Below are 20,252 nucleotides of genomic sequence, written 5' to 3'. Positions count from 1 at the left end.
ATCGGTTCAGTCGTTTCGAAGATATTTGGAAAAAACCGTATTTTCGCATTTCTTTCTTCCGCGATATCTCTCGAACGAATTAATCGATTTTGATGGTAGAGGTGGCCATCGACGTAATTTGTTGAGTTCTAGAGCTGATTGAATTTTGAAATTAATCGATTTAGCCGTTTTTTGAAAATTTCCAAAAAACTAAAAAAAAAATTGTATTTCTTCGTATATCTTCTATATCTTAGAGTCTATTGAATCGATCAATCTGAAATTTTTAGGAAAGTTGGTCGCTAACAAGCTTTTTCGATTGCCGCCAGAACCGTTCTGATCAGTTCATTAGTTAAAAAGTAATAGCAAGTTTACACACACACACACACACACACACACACACACACACACACACACACACACACACACACACACACACACACACACACACACACACACAAAATAAACTTGGAAAATTCGTAAAATGATAAGATTTCGAGTTTTGCATAACTTTTGATAGAAATTTTGTTCCATTGGTAGAACTTCCTCATAGGATGAAAGAAAACTTCTGACCAAATTTCATCTAAATCGAAAGGGGTCGATTCCAACTATCGGTTGATTTGACATGAAATGACTCATGTATGAAAAACGTCATGAAAAGAACAGAAATCTTTTTTTTCGAATATCTGATTGACGATTGGCAGCCAAGAATAAGTAATTATACCCATTCATTGAGACCATGGACCCTGCGGTTAAAAATCACGACTTTCTGTCGTAATTTTCGTTTCCGAGGTGCCAATTTATTGAAAAGTAATTCAAAACCAAATGTTATAAGAATGAAGACAAGACTCAGTGACATAAATATATAAATAAATAGCATGTTCTCAAGTTCAATTTGGGTATATTGCATTGATTTGTCAACAGATTCAGAAGCTTTTAATTTTTTTAATGGCCACTGTAATGTAGCTTTATCCCAATGATCGAATAATCCGGCTTCATTCATTCGTGATGCTATCTGATCGACTCGAGCTTTTAGCGCCCAGTTTTTCCGAGCCCAGAACGTAAAATAACTTTTAACTTGAAACCTTTGTGAAATATGTAAGTTGTATTTTAAAGCAGACGAAATTTGAAATTCACTGTATGCAAGACAAGCAGCAGATGTATCGTTCAATACATATTCAGAGCAACCAAAAAGGGCGGATAATATTGGATGTAAATAATATCTATCTGATGAATTTGACCACAATTCCTTACTAACGATATCCAATTCGAGAGCAGGGTGATGGTAAAGATGGTACTTATGTTCATATAGGTCTTCAAAATTTTCTGGGTTACGGCGCTCTGGAGTAGACAAAAGCGACGATAACCGACCTTGAATTGCAGGATTGATCATGAAAACTAACAAAGTTGCTGCTAGAAAACAAAGACGCATCGAGAGACTGCGGAGGGGCGTTGGAATTGCGGCGCCCAATATCATTCGGAAAACATTCAAGGCAGCTTCAAAATATTGAAAGCCATTATTTAGTGCAATCATTATAAAAGTAAGTGAAAAAACGATAATCGATAAAATAGTAGCAAAATGAAGATCGTTGAAATCAGCAACTTCTTCTGTTGGTATTGTAAATGGTCTCTGTTGTGTTAAAATCATAAAACCATTTTGATAATATAAATTAATAATATCAATAACTTTATACGCTTCTTCGGAAGTTAATCGCAAACCTAAACCTATATCGTGGGTGCCATTTATCAATGATTTTACATAACCGGAAGCGGAACCGTTTTCATAAAAACCTTCGTCGTCATAATTAATAATTGGTGTGACATTTAATTTTGAAAATAAAGTTTTAAAAAACATCTTTTCCGTATTGAGCAGCGTATTTTCGAAACTTGAAGTATTGTATGTCTCATTACGACTTATATTTGTCCATGAAATAGCTTCCCCAACAGCTTTTACTTCATAACCATCTAAAGCTTTTGTCTTGTCAAAACTGAGGCTTTGACAAAATTTTTTATCTGCAAAAAATAATTCGCAGCTCATTATGGTACTGAAATAGAGGAATTCTCATTATAATTTCAATTTAAAAATGCTTTTTTAAATGATTTTGATAATTTGCATTTCAGAAAGGAGACTATACTTAAAACGTTGAAGTGAGGTTTTATTTAATTTGGTAGATAGAAAATATTTTGTGCGGTTTTTCTTTTTCAATTTTTACTTACTAGAGTATATCCATAATAATACTCTTGTAGGATAATTCGAACGCTTGTTTGTGTTTAAAAAAAAAAACGTGCATCACTTACTGTAGATGTTATTTATATTTTCAACAAATAGTATATAACACACCAAAAGAGAAAAAAGGGCATTCATTCCACGTATCTTTGTCTACCCAAGCAGAAAGTAAGGGGGGCAAATGCGCGGATTCGGGCGCCCTACCTTCTTTTGCGGTCTGTATTTTTTTTTTTACGATATTTGCTACGAAACTTTAAAATTCCTTCCATATTTAGAGGGAAACAGATCGTTCATTTCTTTTATAAGAGAACTAATGATAAAAATTAGCACATGCTTCATTCATTCCGCAAACAGAGGCAAAAATGTAAGCTATTAGGTGAAGATCTGCTGAAAAATCAGATGCACACCACGGAGGAAGATAGGACGTTCCAATCCGCGTGTTTGCCACCCTAGTTTTTGGTTCGCCCGGGAAAAAATCATCAGACCTGATCATGCATGATCATGCATTAATCTCATGCATGAATATTCGCCAGCCATGAGCGTGCGTGATCATGCTTGGCCGGGTATAATTATGCTTTCTCATGCATGATCACGCATGCTCACGGCTGGCAAATATTCAGGCATGATCATGCTTGAGCAAGAATAATCATGTTTGACCAAGCATGATCAGGTCTGATCAAGCACAATCCCTAGAATTATTGAAAAATAATGATAATTCAATTTTAAATTAATTTATTTTGTTAGCATTGATGGATAGTTATTAATGTTTACTGGCTGAAAAGTACTATTGAAATTTTACCCGTGACGGGTCTCGAACCCACGACCGTCGTATTATGAAGCACGACCGCTGTCCACTAGGCTGACCTGTCTCATTCAGGTTACGACGATTCTTAACATCTTTTAAAAACTCAGGGTTTTTTTTTCTTATTAGCTATCGTCCTGACTGTACCACGTGCCAGAAAAACTCAGGGTTGTAAAAAATAAAATATTATTTGAATTCAATCTCAATTCGGTTGTTAGATTTTTTATTTAATTACGAATTAAAAGAATTCTAGTTATAAATTACAAGCAAATTGAACAATTAAATTAATCTTAAATATGAATTGAAAAAATAACAAATGCAATTGTATTGATTATCGTTTTCCATTTCGCAAGAATCTATCAATTCAATTCTTCAATTAATTAAAGAAAAATTTTTTACTTAAATCTATTTTAATTATTTGTTCGAAAAAAATAGTAATTTTATTTATTAATTAGATCAGAATTTTACTTACTAACGTCAAGACAAAAATAAATGTTTAATAATTTAAATTTTTTCATCAAAAATATTTGATTATCCCTGATTAACAACTTCAATTAGTTCCGATTAAAGCTCGATCGGATTTTGATTGTATTTTTTTGTATGATCAGGCATGACTTTGCATGAATCATGGTTAACCGTGCACGATTCATGCTCGACCATGCTTGGTCTTGCCTGAATCAGCTTGATCATGAACGCTGGTTTTTTCCCCGGAGCTATCAAAAAAATCCATATGGGAATCTAGTCTAGATTTCTATGTGAGTTCTCACATGGCGTTTTCAAGTAGATTCCCATATGGTTTCCTACATACTTATCCAGCATAGATCCCAAAATAGACTCTCATATTGGCTCCTATGGGAATCCACACCATGCCAAAGCCATATGGGAATAGAATAGAATCTCATGTGGATTTTTGCCTTAATTTCCCATGGGAATGTGTATTATGTCAAAATAGGAATCGAAGTTCTGACAGTTTTCTATCAGGATTTCCCATGTGGGAATCCGGATACTCATGGTTTCCTACATGGATTCGTATATAAAACCGTACACTCCTATATTAATTCCTATGGATTCTCACATAAATCCATACTTTTTTATAAGAATTCCGAGGGGTTTCCATACAATTTCACATAGATTTTTAACTTCCCGCTAAGAAAATCGACGATTTTCGAAAAATTGGGAAGTTATTGTTTTCACCCCGATTTGCGAAAATCGAAATTTCATCATATGTCGACGTTTTGAGGTCCTAGGAAGCTATTCTGACTATTTTCAGAATGATATCCGAGTGTATGTATGTATGTATGTGTGTGTGTGTGTGTGTGTGTGTGTGTGTGTGTTTGTGTGTATGTATGTGTGTGACCGGTCTATAACTTTTTAACTAATGAACCGATTTGGATGGTTGAGGCGGCAATCGAAAGAGCTTGTTGGCTATCAACTTTTCTGAAAATTTCAGATCATTTGATCAAGTAGACTCTATAATATTGGCGAATAACGAAAAAAAAATCAGAAACGACTTATACGATCAACTTCAAAATCTAATCAGCTCTAGAACTTAATAAAACGCGTCGATTGCCGCCTTAGCCATCTCAATCGGAGTATTCGTTCGAAAGTTATCGCGGGAGAAAAAAATGGTAAAAAACAGTTATTTGCGAATATCTTTGAAATGACAACCAAACAATTCTAAAATCTGATCAGCACTAGAACTCAATAAAATACGCCGATTGCCGCCTCAACCATCAAAATCGGTCAATTCGTTCCTGAGATATCGTGGGAGAAAGAAATGCTAAAATCGGTTTTTTTCGAAAACAATGGCATACGAAAGTATTTTCGAGCTCGAAAATGTATCCACAACAATTTTTTCGAGCCCGAGGAGCTCGAAAACAGCGGGAAGTTTTGGGGCTGGCCCGCAGGGTCAACCGTAGACAGATTTTTTTGATTAGAGTAGTGATCAAAGACGAAACATGACTTTACATGAGTTATACAGGGTCATGTATGCTCATGCCAAGTTATTCTTAATTGTGCATGACCATTCTCTCCGTATTATACATTATCATCCATGATCATAGATGATTAAATCCGGTTTTACATCGTCATGCATGACGTTGCATAATTCGTGCTGTATCATGAATGGTCATCCATGATTAAACTTGGTCATGTATGACATTGCATGAATTGTGCGCGTCTATTCTTTCCTAGTTATGCATGGTCATGCATGATTGAACATGATTTTATATAGTCATTAATACCTTTGCATTATTCGTGCAGTGTCATGGATGATTATTCGTGATTGAGTTTGGTCATGCATGAATCATGCGCGACTATTCTTTCCTCGTCATGCACGATTGAACGTGATTTTGCATGGTCATGTATGCCTTTGTATGAGCCATGTAAAGTCATGCATGATCATTTATGATTGTGCTAGGCCATCTATGGTTCATGCATGATATTGCATGAATCATGTACGGCTATTCTTTCCTCACCATGCACGATTGAACGTGATTTTATATGGTCATGTATGCCTTTGCACGAGCCATGCAAAGTTATGCATGATCATTCATGATTGAGCCAGGCCATGTATGGTTCATACATGATATTGCATGAATTACGTACGGCTATTCTTTCCTCATCATGCATGATTGATTATGGTTTTGCATGATCATACGTGCTTGTGCATGAATCGTGCAAAATCATGCACGATCATGCCTGGATCATGCACGATCATGAATGATCCATGCAGGGTCAATCATGATCGTGCATGATGATTTTTTCCCGGGTGGATAGACAATTTCCCACACGGGTTTGAATGCCCTGCTTTTTTCCCTCGGAGTGTAATATACTAATTCCTTCTTAATATAAGTGAAACCTTATTTTTACGCTGATATTGATTGAAATAACTTATAACTTGGAAAATTATGGTTATTCTATTCTGATATAAAGATAAAAAACAACAATTAATTTAATAATATAATAACATTACCATTTTGTGAGAACAACTGCTTATAGAGAGTCCAGCGATCATTTGGTTTATCAATTATATCAACATTTTCCCATGGTTCTGGGGCTCGATTGGTGTATGGATTATAAGTGTAAATCATTTTATCATTATTAGGCTCAATACAAACATAAAAGGATGACAACAACTCCATGGTCCATAACAATTGCAATACTTCTGATGCATTTCGACAATTGCTTTCTATGGAGCCAACGATAAAAAATATCGAAACGATGCTCCATGTTGGTGTGGACTTCAGTTCGTTGAGGAGTGTTTGCAGTTGATCAATTGAATCGGTTGATAAAATATATAGTGGGTAGGAAGGGTTGAATATTTGGATGTCCTTTGACTTGAAATCGGTATCAATAGCCATCACTGGAAATTCGATATTGTCTACTGGGATTTCATCAATGATGTCAATCAGGTTGCTTGTAATCACAACTGGGTTCGATCGTTCAGCATAACATAATTTAAGTAATTGTCCCTATTAAAAAGAAACAAAAAAAAAATTAATTTCTAGTCATTTTAAAAAGTGCTTTCCGAAATCAAAATATATTTTCAAATCTTGGAATCCTTTCATTTTTTTTTTTTTTTTTTTTGTTTTGCTAATGAGTAATTTATAACTTCGATAGCGTTACTAAGTTCTACTAACAGAAAAATTATTATGAACTAATTATCGTGTAAAAATTGAAAATTTTAATTTTCAAAATCTCGAATCGTTCATTATAAAGCCGATTAGTTAAAAAAAAAAAAAATAAATAATTAATTATTTGAAAATTAATAATCAATTTCAACAGCAGACAACTCTTATAAAAAACAAAAATTTCAATTGCTTTTTATTTTATTAAAATCCCTTAAAATTAAAAAAAAAGTTCATTACTTAAATAAGTAATTTACGTATTAGAAAGTAAAAATTGAATTACCATATAAGTCTCATGTGTTCGGGGAGGTTTGTACAATAATTCATTAAAAGCCATTATTTTGCCGTATGAAAACACCAGTAAAAGCCACAGAACCATTTTTCTCATCCACATTTTTCCTGTATAGATTTTACAAAATCTCAATGTTGATTTATTATCAATGCAATTCTTCAATCAATTTTTATATAATAATTTGAATTCTGGAAAAACAAATTTTTATAAACAAATTATGAGCAAATTTCAAAACAGTCAAATAATCAATGACAATATCATAATAATAATAATAATAATAATAATAATAATAATAATAATAATAATAATAATAATAATAATAATAATAATAATAATAATAATAATAATAATAATAATAATAATAATAATAATAATAATAATAATAATAATAATAATAATAATAATAATAATAATAATAATAATAATAATAATAATAATAATAATAATAATAATAATAATAATAATAATAATAATAATAATAATAATAATAATAATAATAATAATAATAATAATAATAATAATAATAATAATAATAATAATAATAATAATAATAATAATAATAATAATAATAATAATAATAATAATAATAATAATAATAATAATAATATAATAATAATAATAATAATAATAATAATAATAATAATAATAATAATAATAATAATAATAATAATAATAATAATAATAATAATAATAATAATAATAATAATAATAATAATAATAATAATAATAATAATAATAATAATAATAATAATAATAATAATAATAATAATAATAATAATAATAATAATAATAATAATAATAATAATAATAATAATAATAATAATAATAATAATAATAATAATAATAATAATAATAATAATAATAATAATAATAATAATAATAATAATAATAATAATAATAATAATAATAATAATAATAATAATAATAATAATAATAATAATAATAATAATAATAATAATAATAATAATAATAATAATAATAATAATAATAATAATAATAATAATAATAATAATAATAATAATAATAATAATAATAATAATAATAATAATAATAATATAATAATAATAATAATAATAATAATAATAATAATAATAATAATAATAATAATAATAATATAATAATAATAATAATAATAATAATAATAATAATAATAATAATAATAATAATAATAATAATAATAATAATAATAATAATAATAATAATAATAATAATAATAATAATAATAATAATAATAATAATAATAATAATAATAATAATAATAATAATAATAATAATATAATAATAATAATAATAATAATAATAATAATAATAATAATAATAATAATAATAATAATAATAATAATAATAATAATAATAATAATAATAATAATAATAATAATAATATAATAATAATAATAATAATAATAATAATAATAATAATAATAATAATAATAATAATAATAATAATAATAATAATAATAATAATAATAATAATAATAATAATAATAATAATAATAATAATAATAATAATAATAATAATAATAATAATAATAATAATAATAATAATAATAATAATAATAATAATAATAATAATAATAATAATAATAATATAATAATAATAATAATAATAATAATAATAATAATAATAATAATAATAATAATAATAATAATAATAATAATAATAATAATAATAATAATAATAATAATAATAATAATAATAATAATAATAATAATAATAATAATAATAATAATAATAATAATAATAATAATAATAATAATAATAATAATAATAATAATAATAGTATGAACCTGATATAAGCTTAATTAATTAATTTTTTTTTTTGCATCACTGTGTTCTGTCACAATTAATATAATACATAATTAATAGTGAAATAATGACAATTTTTTTTTTGTTTTTTTCCAAAATGTTGAATCAACAAATCGTCTAATGCAGACTTCCGTGCTCTGTTAAAGGACAATGTCAACTGATGAAAACCAAAGGATATACATGACACATGATACCTCACAATCCAGGTAAAATAAAGCCACGTCATATGTAGGTCATTTTTATTACCTACTTGAATCCCAGAAGTTGCATGGCTTTCATCATAGGTAGGGGTATCAATAACAAAGTGCACATAGATAATATCTTTTCAACGCTCTGCGATTATTGAATTTGCGTATGAGCCACTTTGCAATATTGAAATTAGTTATTCATAGATGATATGAACTGAAAGTTCTGAGCAGTGAACATAAATCGATTTTACATTTTATATGGAAATAATTTATATTCGTTTACTTTGCTTTGAATTACAATAATTTATAGCTTGAATAAAAAAAAAAAAATCTTTACCTTATTGTACGGAAATTGTCGCTGATGGTCGTAAAAACAAGAACTGATATTATGATTTTAATAAAAAAATTCACATAGCAGGCTACTGGTTACAAGAATTTTCAGAGTTAGCGTAGCTTCTAAGATGGTTTATTTGTTTTCAGAAAATTTCTGAGTACACAGAAATTTAGAAATCATCAGATGGACATAGATCTTACCTTTTCTCTATATTCCGTTTGTTGAAATATGTAGTAGTTCTGTATAATATATGAGCCATCACTTTTTTTAAACTATGAGGACTCAAAGCAAAATAAAACACAATTTTTAAGAAAAAAAATTTTTCTTACAAACGTGGTCCATTTTATTTCAATATCAAATTTTTCACTTATCACTGAAAAAATTAAGATAATAGACTTAGAAAAAAAAAAATTTTTATAGATAATTTTATATCATCCGGATTTTCCGGGCTGATCAACCTGCCTCATTCTTTCCTACAAATCGTACAAATTTTTTAGTTCCACGATAGTATCTAATTTTAGCCCAGGGTTTCCTTGAGATTCAGATATATAAATGTATTAATAATTATTAATAATAGATGTATAAATGTATTAATATTCATAACTTTTCGAAAATTGACTAATTTTAATATTTTTTTTAATATTTCCAATGTTGGATTTTTTCCGTCTTAAAAAAACTTTTCGACAAATTCGGTGACACCAATCATTTTTTTAACTTGCCGCTAAGAAAATTGTAAATTTTCAAAAATTCGGGAAGTTATTAGTTTCGGTCCGATTTACGAAAATCGAATTTCCATCAGATGTCGACGTTTTGAGGTCCTAGAAAGCTATTCTGACTAATTTCAAGATGACGTCCGAGTGTATGTATGTATGTATGTACGTACGTATATAAATACCTGTATCTTTTGAACGGATGAACTTTAAGGTGTCATTCGACGCGGATTGTCAATATCTAAAAGCCGTGAGAAAATTGAGCTTGATCGGTAGGGCTCGTTCAGAGATATTCCAAAAATAAAGTTTTTCCAAAAATGTTTTTTTTGGATAACTTTTAATGCGCTCGATGGATTAATTCCAAAATGGACTGGGCTTTAGAGCTTTATAAGCCGCGTCGAATGCCACCTCAACCATCAAAATCGGTTCATTCGTTCAAGAGAAACCGTTGTCGAAAGAATTAAAAAAAAAAATTTTTTTTGTTTTTTCTGAAATATCTCAAAAACGACTCAATAAATCGAATTCAAAATATGATCAGCTTTAGAACTTGATAAAACGCGTCGATTGCCACCTCAACCGTCTCAATCGGTTTATTCGTTTGAGAGATATCGTTGGAGAAAAAATGGTGAAAAACGTTTTTTTTTCGAAAACAACAGCATACAAACGTATTCACACTAATGTTTTCGAGGTTCTTGAGCTTTCGAAAACAGCGGGAAGTTTTGGGGCTGGCCCGCAGGGTCAACTGACAGACCGATTTTTTCTTTTGTAGTCAGATCATTTTTTTTATAAATTGAAAATTAAAAAAAAAAAAAGGGAAGTTATTGGTTTCGGTCCGATTTGCGAAAATTAAATTTCTAACAATTCTTGACGTTTTGAGGTTCTAGGAAGCTAGTCTGACTAAATTCGACATGATGTCCGAGATTATATATGTGTGCATGTATGTGCGTACGTACGTATGTATGTATGTACATACGCACGGCAGCATCTGATGAAATCTCGACTTTCGAAAATCTGGTTGAAAAAATTAACTTCCCAAGTTTTTCGAAAATCTTAGATTTTCTTGACGGGAAGTCAAAAAAAAAGTATGTAAGTAACCTATTTTTTCTATGTCTCAGGTCCTATTTTTATTCATTGTGATAAAAATTTACGGTAAAAAAATCAAGAATCCTTCAAAATAATATTTCGGGATCGCTCAAAAACATTTAAATGTCTAGAGCGACTTTGAAAAATATTTAGATTATGGGCTAAAATTTTGAGTATCGGCTAAAATTGAATGTTTTACAAAAAAAATTTTTTATTATTTTTCGATAAATTTAGTTTTTTAAAAGTTGTTCAAGATCAAAGTTGAATTCATAGTAAATTTTAGTGTTATTGGACTTTTCCAGCGAAACTATCGGGCTTATAATAAAATCTTGTAAGATCGTTTCTTTTAGATCATTTTATACATCACAAATCGCCTATCACAAAATTTTTAAAATTCTGCATAATGTATGTATGTGTGTGCGTACGTCTGTAAATACCTGTATCTTTTGAACGGATGAACCGATTTTGATCGTCAAGGTGTCATTCGACGCAGCTTGTCAATATCTAAAAGCTGCGAAAAATTGAAATTGATCAGTCGGATGCGTTCAAAGATATTCCAATAGTAAAATTCTTTCAAAACTGTTTTTTTTGGATAACTTCTAATGTACTTGATGGATTGATTCCAAAATCAACTGGGCTCTATAACTTCATAAGCCGCGTCGACTACCACCTCAACTATCAAAATCGGTTAATTCGTTCGTGTGATATCGTGGGAGGAAGAAATGCTAAAAAACGGATTTTTTCGAAAACAATGGCATACAAAAGTATTTTCGAGCTCTTCGAGCTTGAACATGTAGTCACAACAACGTTTTCGAGCTCCTTGAGCTCGTAAACAGTTGGAAGTTTTAGGGCTGGCCCGCAGGGTCAATTGATAGACCGATTTTTTTTATCATCTCGAACAAAATTTTTCGGTTGCACCACGAAATCTCCCCGGACAAAATCTCCCCGACAAAATCTCCCCGACAAAATCTCCCCACGACAAAATCTCCCCAAGACAAAATCTCCCCGACATAATCTCCCGAAGACAAAATCTCCCCGACATAATCTCCCAACGACAAAATCTCACTAAGAAAATCTCTCTTAACTAATTTTAAAAATTTATTATAATTTAAATATTTTATGATTATTTTATTACTTTTGCTTGTGACCGTGTTGCACCCTTTTAACATGGTCTTTGTGTATGTTTATTCGACATTATTTTTTTTTTTTTTTTTTTTAATATTTCATAATTAAGTAAGCATTATAAGTCGTGCACTTTTTGATTTTTCAAACTTTTTATTTTTATTTTTTTTTGTGTAGTGGCAAGATGTTGTCGCGGGGAGATTTTGTCGGCTTGTGACCGTGTTGCGCCCTTTTAACATGGTTTTTGTGTATGTTTATTCGACATTATTATTTTTTTTTTTTTTAATATTTCATAATTAAGTAAGCATTATAAGTCGTGCACTTTTTGATTTTTCAAACTTTTTATTTTTATTTTTTTTTGTGTAGTGGCAAGATGTTGTCGCGGGGAGATTTTGTCGGGGAGGTTTTGTCGGGGAGATTTTGTCGCGAGGAGATTTTAGGGGGGAGATTTTGTCGGGGAGATTTTTTCCTGGGAGATTTTGTCGTGTCACCAATTTTTCGTATAATTTTCGAAAACAAAAAAATCGACTCTTTTTTTTAAGTTAAATGGAAAATATTGTTCGAGATGAGAAAAAAAAAGTATTAAAGTTTGAGCTCTTAATATTAATTCTAACAACTGCATCATCGCAATTTTTAGTTTCTCGTTTAAATAACATGGGAAAAATTCTTTTGAAAGTTTGGAATTTTATCACTTGCCAGGAAATCAGTGTATCGGAAAAATCAATAAAAATTTTTGTTGAGAATTGAACGCTCTACAAAAATAGTCTCTTACCATTTTTCGATAAATTTGATTTTTCAAAAGTTATTGGAAGTCAAAGTTCAATTCATAGTAAATTTTAATATTATTTGACCTTTTCGACGAAACTATCAGACTTATCATAAAATTTTATAGGACCTTTTTTGTAGATCATTTCACTTCCACCAACTTATTGTCTACAAAGTTTTTTAAATTCTTAAAAGCTTTTTAGTTACTTGCATTCAAATGTTAATTCGTTCCTAGAAATCGTATTCTGGTCGATTTTATTCACTTACTTTTAAACGCCAAAAGCTGTCAAAAATTTCGGAAACTACTACAGATAATTTATAGGAAATGAAATAATCTACAAAAAAAGGTCTTACAACATTCTAAGATAAGTCTGATAGTTTCGCCGAAAAAGTCAAATAATTCTAAAATTTACCATGAATCCAACTTTGACCTCGTATAATTTTTGAAAAGTTAAATTTATCGAAAAATGATAATTATCGAAATGAAATTACTCGAAAAATATTCATTGATGTTCCTAATACACTGATTCCCTGGTGAGTCATAAAATTACACCCGTATGAAAATAACATATATGGTCGAAATATATGTAAAAATATATGATAAATATCAGAAAATATATGTGGCGAATTTGACTATATTTTCTGATATATTTTTTTTTATATTAAAAAATATAATATTCATCATATACGAGTCCGTATATGTTTAGCATATATAAAATATATATGTCAATCACATAAAAAAAATATGTTTTTATCATATATGAAAATAAATATTCTTGTCATATATGAAAACTATATTTGTATCATATATAAAAATATGTATCTCTATCATATACGAAAAATATATTCTGATCATATATATACAAACATATATTTATATTGTGTATGGAAAAAAAAAGTCTCTTATTCGTATGACCAACTCGAATTAAATTAGATATAAATTTTAATATACTCTTTAAATTGCAGTTAAAACTTTCAAAATTAGTTAATTTAATGCGAATTTATATACCCATATAATATACATACACCGAATAAAATATATGCTTAAATATAACAAAAAAAATATATGGTGCCATATATAATATAAATTATATGCTACCATATACTTCATTTCATATAAAAGTTTTATATTTTTTGAATATAAAAGGAAATATATCAATACAATATATTATAAGGTAAATGTAAATGTATATATAGCTTAATATAAAAAACATATAAGTTACATATATGGAATACATATATTTACTACTGTATATAATTTTATATTAAATCGGCCAAAATATCTATATGATTTTTTATAATATACAATATAATATACCATATATTTTTTTGTTGCAAACATATATGATTTTATATATTTTAACCATATATTTTTTTTTCATACGGGCAAACTTCAAAAAAAAATTTCCAATGTTATTTAAACGAGAAATCGAAAGTTGTGATGAGGCGGTCGTTAATATTCATACTAAGAGCTCAAACTTGAGCACAATTTTTTTTTCTCGTCATCTTGAACAATACTTTTCGTGTAATTTTTGAAAAAAAAAAAAAAAAAAAAAAAAAAAAAAAAAAAAAAAGAGGGTCGATTTTTCTAATCAGTCTAATATATGTATATACCGAAATCAAACAACCCTCTTATTTTATAATATCAAACTAAAAATGTTTCAATGTCTGTCTCTTTTTCATTCTCCTCGACTTATCCCACTTTAGCGGCGATGTATTACGAATTTTACATTTAACAAACGGCCGTGCTATCTGTCGTGACACGCAATCCTTTTTATGTGGGATGGGTTTGAGGTTATACAACAACAAGTGATAAAGGACGCCGAGCTTAAAGTTTTCTTATGGCATAGGCTAATGCTATCAGAACCTTGAAATAAATAAAAAAAAAAAAATTAAATAAAAAACTCGAGTAGAGTAAAATAGAGAATGAAGTAGTGGAAGACAAGCAAGAGAGGAAGGAGTAGGATCGAGTCAAGAGGTTCGAAAGAGGTAAAAGGTTGTACTTATTCGTGAAGAGTAACGAAAACAATACGTCAGACAAACACTGACACGCCTACGGTGATTGTTATCGTTTGTATCGATTCTTGGCCCTACCGTGTTGGTATTATGTATCTGACTTCCCATACCACTGATGTAATACAATGAATTGGAACATTCTAGACGCTACAATTTGTCTTGTAGATAAAAGTGCAACTGATCATACGTCAGGTTTTTAATCAGTTTTTTTACAATTACCAATTTCGTTCTTTAGCTTTTTATATTATGACGCATATCTTTGCAATTATTTATTTTTATCGAAGTTTTAATCGAGACCGTTTTACAGAGCATTAAATTTTCAGAAATATAAACTAAGATCCATGATAATGAAAGTGATATTTGTGGAAGAGTGAATAATGAATAATTAATTAGTTTGTCGTATATTTTATTTTTCTTATTATTCTGATATCTATTGAGGAGTAACAAGCAGAACGGCATTTTTGAGAATTTTATAAATTTATTGACAAATTTTTGTCATAGATCCAATCTACCCAAGTCAGTGAATTTGCGATAATAAAAAATGGCACGCCTAAAATTAAGAAAATAACTAAAAAACTTTATTCTTTAAAATTTTTTGGCGAGGAGGGTACATATGATAGCGGATCGTCTTGCCCTCGTCCCTTTCACACATTTAGAAATATATAGGTATATTATTTCCACAATAACATTTTCCAAAAATGTATCTGGAACAAGATAATTTAGATCTACTACTGAAGATCTATGTAGTTACTACCGTAGGTCTGTGTAGGTCTATGTAGATCTGATACCATAGATCTATGTAGATCTACTACCATGAGTCTATGTAGATCTATATATAGATTCATAATTCATGATTCATGATTCTATAGAGATTCATGTAAATCTATTACCATAGATCTATATAAATTTATGTAGACCCATGTAGGTCTACTATCGTAGATTTATGTAGATCTACTACCCTAGATCTATGGAGATCTCCTACCGTGGATCTATTTAAATTTACTACTGAAGATCTAAGCAGATCTACTATCGCAGATCTGTATGTCGATCTATATGTAGATCTACATTGATCTACTGAGACCTAAAGTAGTGAATTTGCAGTAATAAAAAATGGCACGCCTAAAATTAAGAAAATAACTAAAAAACTTTATTCTTTAAAATATTTTGGCGAGGAGGGTACACATGATAGCGGATCGTCTTGCCCTCGTCCCTTTCCCACATTTAGAAATATATAGGTATATTATTACCACAATAACATTTTCCAAAAATGTATCTGGAACAAGATAATTTAGATCTACTACTGAAGATCTATGTAGTTACTACCGTAGGTCTGTGTAGGTCTATGTAGATCTGTTACCATAGATCTATGTAGATCTACTACCATAAGTCTATGTAGATCTATATATAGATTCATAATTCATGATTCATGATTCTATAGTGATTCATGTAAATCTATTACCATAGATCTATATAAATTTATGTAGACCCATGTAGGTCTACTATCGTAGATCTATGTAGATCTACTATCATAGATCTATGTAGATCTACTATCATAGATCTATGTAGATCTACTACCATAGATCTATGGAGATCTCCTACCGTGGATCTATTTAAATCTACTACTGAAGATCTATGCAGATCTATTATTGTAGATCTATGCAGATCTACTATCGCAGATCTATATGTCGATATATATGTAAATCTACATTGATCTGCTGAGACCTAAAGTAGGTCTCCGCAGATCTTTGAAGATTTTACGATAATATCAATGGAGATCTATATAGCTTTATGTAGATCTACGCAGATAGAGAAGTTATGAACATCATTCTTTCTCAATAGGGGTATAGAGATCACTGGATTTTTAATGATTTCCGTGAATTTCCACAAATATTCGTAGATTTCATGAAAAAATCCTGTCAACTAGGAAATTTATTTCAATCTCCGTAGAACTACTAGAAGTGACGTAAATCTAACTTTTTTATAAACCAGATCTCTATAGACCTACTGTAGATCAACGTAAATCTTAATTATTTTTTCCCAAACAGAAATAAAAATTTATCGTTCATTGTTTTTTAAATTAAAAAAATTCTATATAATTAATAGAGTGTGTTTATAACGAGCGTAGAATTAATCGACAGGGAATATTTAAATGGAGATAAAAATATATCTGTACGGTATTTATATGTATATATTTCTATAAATAGTAGGGGTTAAGGATTGCTCGTTACCAGTGTCCAACGGTCGTTGTGAATAAAAAATGGCACGTCCAGTACCGGACGTTTGTCATCGACAGTGGATTAACTTTAACCATTGGTTACGGTCGTTTTTGCTTGTGTTATCAACCATATATATATATATATAAATATATATCTATATACATATCCATACAAAGCATGTATACGGCACTTTTGTAACAAACAAACACGATAAAGATTTAAAAATAATTGTGGGAATGACGTAGAGGGAATGGTGGTTGGCATTTAATTCGAGAGCGTCGCGGGTGGCGGCGTTGCAATCGTTCGAGCGTTAAAAACCGTCGACAAATAAACTATTATCGTTCAACGACAAGTTCTCTCACGCCTCGGTACTTAATATATATTGTATATATATATATAGATATATATATATATATATATATATATATATATATGAATACATATATATTTTGTATAGCCATTTAATCGTGAATGATAGAGAAAGACAGCGTTATACAAGCGGACGCACGTGAATCAAACCCGCGAACCCGCCCCAGGAATGCCAACGGACATCGAAACATTGCAATGCTTTATGGTGGTCCCTCACTGAACCTGATTTATAAGTGCATTACCAACGACCAGAGATCCGACACTTGTACTATCTATAGTCTATTGATATCGTTTTTATTTTATTACAATATTTTTATTTTATTTATTTATTTATTTTTTTTTTGACATTTATTTGAATCCTCGTGACTTTTGTGATGTTCAAAAATTTATTTCATAAGTAATTTTATTGTCTGTAAAATTGTTATTGGTTACGGCTGATAACGAATATAAGATATTTATGGAGTAATTAAATTAATGGCCACTAAAAATTTTTTATCTCAGCTCAGTCAATCATTAATTTATCAATTATTTAATTATTTTTTTTTTATTTTATTAACTTCATTAGAAACTATTAAATATATCAGATAAGGCAGAACGAAAACAAGTTATTTTGTTCAAAATAATTTCATCATTTCCCGTGCGAAAATTTTTATAGAAATTTATAAAATTCTAGGAAGTTATATGAACTTCCGTAATATTTCAGGAATTTTATAGAATTCTATGACATAAGATTTATAGGATTCTATAAAACTTTACACAGTTCCATGAAATTTATTTTATTTCATAAATTTTGCCAAAATTTCATAAAATTGCATGAATTTTCATAAAATTATAATCAAGTGCCGCAATAATAATTTTCTAAAATTTTATGAAATCGTTTAAATTTCTTATAAAAATTTATAAGATTATATAGAAGTTTATGAAATTTTAAAAAATTGCAAACAATTTCGCTACACAAAATATGTGGAATCCTATAAAATTTTTTCGAATTCCAAAAAATTTCACAAAATTTTTATGAAAATTTATAAGTTGGAGTACAGTATTGAAAATAATGATTTTATGAAAAATTTAGAGGTTTTGTAAAATTTGATAGAATTTTACAAAATTTATTTTAGTTATGCGGAACTTTATGGAGTTTTGTCAAATTTTACGAAATTTGAATTCAATGCGATCGATCATGTTTTGTTGAGATTTCATAAAAGTTTGTGAAATATACAAACACGGAAAAAAAGGAACTGTAATAAATAAAGCTTAGTGTCTAATAATTATAATATTTTTAGCAATTAGCAATATTCATTCAAATAGTAATGTCGTGATTTCAATATTCAATAAATAATAATTATAAATCGAATGCTAAAATATACAGTATATTTCCATAAAATTATTATTTAAAACTATAAAAAGACAAAATAAATGTTAAAAAATTAAGCTTTAAAGACAGCCAGAGCTTAAACATCTTCCGATTGTAAAATATAAACACGGGGGAAAAAGTTTAGATCTGACCGCATATAATTATATCTGATCATATCCGACAAAGCAGATCTTTTAATTGATTCTATCTGACGAGATCTGATCAGATATAATCATATGTAGTCAGATCTAAACCTTTCTCCCCGGTGATCCCTTTTAAAAAAAATCGGTCTGTCAGTTGACCCTGCGGGCCAGCCCCAAAACTTCCCGCTGTTTTCGAGCTCGTTGAGCTCGAAAACATTACTGTGAATACATTTTCGAGCTCTTCGAAATCGCAAATACTTTTGTATGCCATTGTTTTGTAAAAAACCATTTTTTAGCATTTCTTTCTCCCACGATATCTCGCGAATGAATTAACCGATTTTGATGGTTGAGGCGGCAATCGACGTATTTTATCAAGTTCTAAAGCTGATCAAATTTTGAAATCGATTTATCGAGTCGTTTTTGAGAAATTTCGAAAAAAACCAAAAAAAAATTTTTTTTTGAATTATTTCGTCAACGGTTTCTCTTGAACGAATGAACCTATTTTGATGGTTGAGGTGGCATTCGACGCGGCTTATAGAGTTTTAGAGCTGATTAGATTTTGGAATAAATCCATCGAGCAAATTAAAAGTTATCCAAATAAAACATTTTCAAAAAAATTTTATTTTTGAAATATCTCTGAACGCACCCTACCGATTAAGTTCAAATTTTTACGGCTTCAAGACATTAACAAGCCGCGTCGAATGACACCTCAACGATCAAAATCGGTTCATCCGTTCAAGAGTTATGAATATTTACATACATACATACGTACGTACGTACGTACACACATACATACACTCGGACATCATCGTGAAATTAGTCAGGATAGCTTCCTAGGACCTCGAAACGTCGACATCTGATGGAAATTCGATTTTCGTAAATCGGACTGAAACCAATAACTTCCCGAATTTTTGAAAATTTACAATTTTCTTAACGGGAAGTTAAAAATCAGTCTATCGGTTGACCCTGCGGGCCAGCCCTATTACTTCCCGCGATTTTCGAGCTCCTTGAGTTGAAAATACTATAATTAGTCTAAAAAATATCATCCTGTCAATAAAACTATGCAATCCAAGATAATGCTTTTTACTATTGGAAATTTTGAAAAACTATATGGGGCAAGACAATTTATAGATAAACTGAGAAAAGTATCGATAGCCCGAACTGAGAATCGAACCTAGACCATGTTGGTATCGCGCCGAGTGCTCTACCAGTTGAGATATCC

The 20,252-nt window shown here is 29.2% G+C and overlaps 1 protein-coding gene across 1 annotated transcript; it reads right to left on the bottom strand.

The window, feature by feature from the left end:
* Positions 1–568: 568 nt before the first annotated feature.
* Positions 569–7,101, bottom strand: LOC130677357 (uncharacterized). Its single transcript, XM_057484097.1, has 3 exons — positions 6,918–7,101; positions 5,980–6,478; positions 569–1,989 (listed from the first exon to the last, which is right to left on the bottom strand). The coding sequence occupies exons 1-3, from the start codon at positions 7,026–7,028 to the stop codon at positions 695–697; spliced, it is 1,905 nt and encodes a 634-aa protein (XP_057340080.1). The 5' UTR covers positions 7,029–7,101; the 3' UTR covers positions 569–694.
* Positions 7,102–20,252: the final 13,151 nt, after the last annotated feature.

Source organism: Microplitis mediator, chromosome 11, assembly GCF_029852145.1.
Source record: "Microplitis mediator isolate UGA2020A chromosome 11, iyMicMedi2.1, whole genome shotgun sequence".
NCBI classification, from domain to species: Eukaryota; Metazoa; Arthropoda; class Insecta; order Hymenoptera; family Braconidae; genus Microplitis; species Microplitis mediator.
The sequence above is the reverse complement of the archived record's forward strand: the minus strand, read 5'-3'. Positions and strand labels throughout refer to the sequence as shown.